The sequence below is a fragment of the Mus caroli genome, chromosome 7, assembly GCF_900094665.2.
Source record: "Mus caroli chromosome 7, CAROLI_EIJ_v1.1, whole genome shotgun sequence".
Lineage (NCBI taxonomy): Eukaryota > Metazoa > Chordata > Mammalia > Rodentia > Muridae > Mus > Mus caroli.
This window is the reverse complement of record NC_034576.1, coordinates 65363530-65369158: the sequence shown is the minus strand read 5'-3', so window position 1 is coordinate 65369158 and position 5629 is coordinate 65363530. Positions and strand designations below refer to the sequence as shown.

General features: G+C 46.0%; 1 protein-coding gene across 1 annotated transcript; it reads left to right on the top strand.

Annotated features, from left to right (window-relative positions):
* Nucleotides 1–2721: 2721 nt before the first annotated feature.
* Nucleotides 2722–5360, top strand: LOC110299413 (proto-oncogene FRAT1-like). The gene has a single exon (XM_021169099.2). The coding sequence runs from the start codon at nt 2879–2881 to the stop codon at nt 3728–3730; it is 852 nt and encodes a 283-aa protein (XP_021024758.1). The 5' UTR covers nt 2722–2878; the 3' UTR covers nt 3731–5360.
* The last annotated feature ends 269 nt before the right edge of the window (nt 5361–5629 follow it).

Here is a 5629-nt window from a genome sequence, read left to right as displayed (position 1 = left end):
ACATCTAGACTTAAAGACATAGAATATAGTGTGGTCTCTGATTGAGATAGATTACAGTAAATACAGCTATAAAATAAATATGACATCTTTCCTAATGTGAGATGCTATTGACTGAGAGCATAAAGGTATGATGAAGTAGAGTCTTGGATAATCATTATGAAGGACTGGGAGAGGTCTGGCTACACAGATAGAAAAAGGTCATGAGGTTGCTAATAGCATCCACTCCCAGCTTTCTGGGTAGAAATCAGGCATTTAGTGAGGACACAAATTCTGAATGTTTAACACTTCTTATTTACCTACTACACTGTTGGCACAAGGACCTTTGGGACTTCATCAAACAATGACATTAAGCAACTACGTTATTAATCTACATAATTATTTGAATACATTTTGTTCTCATTTCATAATTGTGCTGGATACTTTTACATCAGTTTGACCCAAGCTACAGCCATCAACTGGGAACCGCAATTGAAAAACAATGCCTCTATAAGATTGGACTATAGGAAAGCCTACAGGGAATTTTCCTAATTGGTGATTGATTGGGGGGGCACAGCCCATTGTGGGTGTTGTTATCCCTGGATTTGTGGCCCTGGGTTCTATAAGAAAGTAGACTGAGCTAGCTATAGGGAGCAAATCAGTAAGCAGCAGCCTCTATGGCCTCCAGGTCAGCTCCTGCCTCCAGGTTCCTCTCTTGCTTGAGTTCCTGCCTTTACTTTCTTTAATGATAGAATATGATGTGAAAGTGTAAAACAAATAAACCTTCCCTACTGCAATGTGCTTTGCTTCAGTTTGTTTCATTGCAGCAGAAACCCTAGCTAAGACACTAGTGTACTCATTATAAAAACAGTAAGAAACTAGTACGTCATGTTGTGATTCTATGGTGTTCCCCACCCCTAAAGGAATTTATTTATCGATGGAACCAGCTTCATCCAGGATTGTGTAAGGGCAGCCCATTTTGTTGCATAAATGATTAAGTCTCAAAAAAGGCTCATTTCTTCACTACCACACAATGTTTTGATGAATATGAACAACAGCATGAGACCAATATACTTTCACTGATGAACTCCACAAAATGTTTAAGAGAAGGCACTTGAGAAACTATAGAAAACAAGGCAGCAGCATGCGGAGCTCAAGGCAAGCCTGATCCACATTGCAAGAGTAATTCAAACTCTTACCCACAAGATAAAGTTGTGGATTTCAAGGGCTGTTTCCAAAAAGTGTGATGAGGAAACAACGTATGAACTTTCCATTTATGCAATTCCAAAGACATATAGACTTAGCAAGAGAAAAAGACAGATATTTCTAGGTGAATATGTCACAAAATTTCTTAACAAACAAATAATATCCTGCAGCCTTTAAAGAAAAGATAATATAAAATAATCACTTACCTCAAATGTTCAAGGCTGATTCAACACTTTATAACATTGATTCATTCGTTCATTCATCTTATCCATAACTTAAAAAAGGAAAAGGGACATTTTAACACACGAAGAACCCCCAATTTTATAAAAGCAACACTCAGTCCTGTCACAAACTCTAAAATAAAACTATAAATAGAAGGAATTTTCTCAAACTCATAAAGTGTCATGTCCCATGATGACTAGAAACTCTATTCTTTCCCTATGAGAACAAACAAACTTGTATCAGTAAAAGAGAAGGCACAAATATGTAATTCAGAATGGAAATCCTGGGGATAGATTGAGAGTGAGATCATCAGTCTATTCTGACAACAGTATAAAAGTATAATAATCACAGACCAATTGCTTTCAAGAAATGATGATGGAACGAGAAGCACCCTTATAAAACTGTGAGCCTTGATAATGATATGGCACATGTATTCAGAATGAGTCAACTGCAAATGAGTTTATTGGTTAGATCTCAGAGCAAACAAAGGGTTGATTCATCAAACATGAACAGTTAGGCTTCTCTAAAACAGTTCAAAATTGAGATTCTATAAGAGACAAGTTTCAACCTTGGAGCATACATTTTTCATAACATATTTACAATAAAAGAACATCAGTATAGAGTGATTAAAAACCACAACCAAGTAAAAAGAAAACTCACTGAAGAAAGGAATTTGAAAAACTAATTATCCAAGTTCCCATTCAGTGGGTGTCAGAAATCTTGTTTTAGATTGATATTCCCAATATTCTTTCTACTATCAGCAAATGACAATGTAGTACCCGTTTTGCCCTTAAAGAGCAAAATGAGAACTATGTAAAAATCTAGTTGGCTCTTAAAGTCAGATTACAGTTTTTCTCAAATGTGTGTTACTATTTCATGTCTCCAATGTGTGCTTATTTGTCTCAGATTCCCATTCTAATTTTATTGCTCACTATAGCAGATAAAGCTGGGTTGGAACATGTCTATTCATCTAGTGTTTTTATAGAATCCTTTCTTTCTTCTATGAAACAAAACAGGAAAACTTTTATAACATTTTAAATCACTGTAGTTTTAGATACAAACTTAAGGCACCTCATTTTGTTTGTAATTGTTTGTATAGTAAACCGAGCATCGTCTGCCCTCTGGTGGTCCGTAAATTGAACAACAGTTTCTTTGACTTCTGCTAGAGGAATTTCAGCATATATGAATCCCTCTGGTGGCAATGATTAGAACAGCAGCTGTAAGAACTTTTCAAAAAAAAAAAAAAAAAGTTCACTTCTCTTAATCAAGAATGAGAAGCCCAGGTTCCGGCTCCCGCGGCTCTAAGGCGCGCGCTGTCCCTGCCCGGAGGTCCCAGCTTCCGCGTCCCAGACTTGGCCTCCACCCAGCCTGGGCCTCCGCCCCGCTCCCTCCCCAGCCGCGTCCCGCCGAGCCCGCGGTCAACCGAGCCGCCAGTGACGCCCGCACAGCCACGGGGACCCGGGCGGGGGGAGCCATGCCGTGCCGGAGGGAAGAGGAAGCCGGCGACGAGGCGGAGGGGGAGGAGGACGACAACAGCTTCCTCCTGCTGCAGCAGTCCGTGACTCTGGGGGGCTCTGCCGACGTGGACCGGCTCATCGCCCAGATCGGCGAGACGCTGCAGCTGGACGCGGGACACGATGGCCCGGCCTCGCCATGTGCTGCCCCGGGCCCCCCGCCCGCGCCCCCGCGGGTCCTGGCCGCGCTGCCGGCGGACAAGGCCGGGGCCCCAGCGAGGCGGCTGCTGCGGCGAGCAGCATCAGCGGAGGCCGGGGACCCTGCGCCCCCGGGGGCCGTGCGCTGCGTGCTGGGGGAGCGCGGGCGCCTGCGGGGCCGGGCGGCGCCCTACTGTGTGGCGGAGATCGCCCCGGGTGCCAGCGCGCTGCCCCAGCAGTTCGGCCTTGAGGTATCCCCGGGGATGGGCAAAGTAAGCATCCCGCAGCCACTGTCCAGCCGGTGCCGGCGGGGTTGGCTCCGGAACGCAGCCGCGTCCCGCCGCCAGCAACAGCGACGCGGATCTCAGTCGGAGACCCGCACGAGTGACGGCGACCCGCCCCGACTCCTGCAGCAGCTCCTTCTTTCGGGAAACCTCATCAAGGAGGCAGTGCGGAGACTTCATTCTCGAGGGCTGCAGCTACAGGCAAAGCTTCCCGCTCATTCGTTCCTCGGGCCTTTGTCAGCCCCGGTGCAGGAGCCGCCTTTGCCCGCGAGCCCCCGCGCAGCCTGCAGCGATCCTGGCGATTGTGATGGAGGGTACAGCTCAGAACTAGGGACGACCTTCTTGTCCCTGGCAGCTAATAACCCCGGTGGCCACAGCACCAACCTGTAGCTGGGAACCAAGGGATTCACCCAGAACTTCACTCAGCTGGGGCTCGTAGAAGAAAATAAGCTAAGGAAGACAGCCGAAATATCGCAAATATTTCCATGAGTTGAGAGACCCAAACTGTTTGAAACCCACGAGTTAGGTTTGTTTTAAAACAGATTACATAGAGCGCACTGCAGGCTGTCAGCAGGACTCCTTTTTTTTTTTTTTTCTTATTTTTTTATTGGCATAATCCAACCTGGTCGCTGCAATTCCGCACAGACTCTCCGGGCCAAGCAGGCACCACGTGGCCACGGTTCATGCTCTCAGAATCGACTCAGCCAGCTATGGAACGAAGGACAATGATCCCCGTTACTTGCTGTACTTTCCAGGACTGGTTCCTGATCCACTTTGGGGGAGGAGGAAACAGGAATGGACATAATTTCGGGGAGCGCCCCGAAATGCCACACTTGAACATTTTATGACAGTTAAAAGACCATCTCATCTTTTGCGGTGCTGGTTTCAATGTAAAACACGAGGTACCACGAGAGAACCCTCTTGGGACTGAATAGAAGTAACCGTTATTTGTCTGTCCCCTCTTTTTTCAAAGGGTTGCTGTTAGCAGAGTGTTGAAAGAAAGCTGTACCCCATGAGTGTAGGGGGGGAGGCAGCAGTGAGCAGTGCTGGGTGATGGAAGGGCATGGCGAAGCACCGAGTGAACCCTCCTGCCTTTGTAAAGTGTGCTTTTAAAGGAGACTCATTCCTCTTTGGGTTCAAGGTCAGTTTCCTGGGTGTGTTCCGTGTAGTGGGACTCCAGCACAGACACTAACCGAATTGCCTTGCTGAGGGACGAGCACACTGTTTTGCAAATGCTGGAGTCCTTTAAGGGCTCTCCTGCCATCTCTGGGAGGGGGTGGGGTGGCTGGTATTGAGTGTCTGTGCTTCTGGCCCGAGGCCCCCTCCCCTTCCACTCCTTCCAGCTTCCAGACAATCTGCCTGGAGACAGTGACTGCATTCCACCTTTTCCCCCTTGTTTCTGCTGCTCTACTCAAGTGGGGTGACGCTGCTGATGCTAGGGGCCCGGATAGGGGGCTGGGGAGGCTTCTCATAATGGGCACTCCAGGGACACAGTCTCACACAACCGTGTATAATGAGCTCTAGGGGCCGGCTCTGCGGGGAACAGCTGCAGTTCTCTGGATAGACAGAGTTGATTTCCTCCTTCTGACCCTCCCCCAGCTGTGCCAGCTGGCCTTTGTAAGGGAAGGAAACCTAGTAAAAAATGTGACCTTCCAAAGGGGAAAGCTGCAGGCTTTTTGCTATTGTGACTGTGAAGTGCTTCGAAATACTGTTCACTCTGAGCAACCGTTTTCGTTATAGTTTTATGGAGTTAATGGCTTGTTCAGCATCCAGATGTGGCTATTGACAATATCTACTCTTCGCACCGGAGTGACTGGAGTTGTGGCTGTCCTGATGATAGGATTTTAACTTAACTGAAATAACTGTTTTTGAATAAATGTATTGGGGTTTTTTCCGGGAGAAAAAAAAAAGAATGAGAAGCCCAAAAGTATAAATCAGGACATTCTCTGTATATTTTTTACGAGTCTAGTGAATGTATACGAAAATAAATGAGACATGCGTTCTTAGTGTGACAATTATACTTAAGCCTAACCTTTTTTCCAGTTATGCTTGAGAAACTACTAGATCAGGCTGAGTGCATGGGCCTAGTGTATAGTTTAGATTTATTATTTTCGATGATTTTTTAAAAGGTCTCAGTGGTTTATTTGATTATTTGACCAAATGTAGGTCATAAGGTAATGTACTGTGAATTTGAAATGCCCAACATTCCTTGGTTTACTCTTCATGAAATGAATTAATGCATAGTCAAATAACTTGGGATCCATCTCAAGGGGAAGCTCCAAGGCCTGA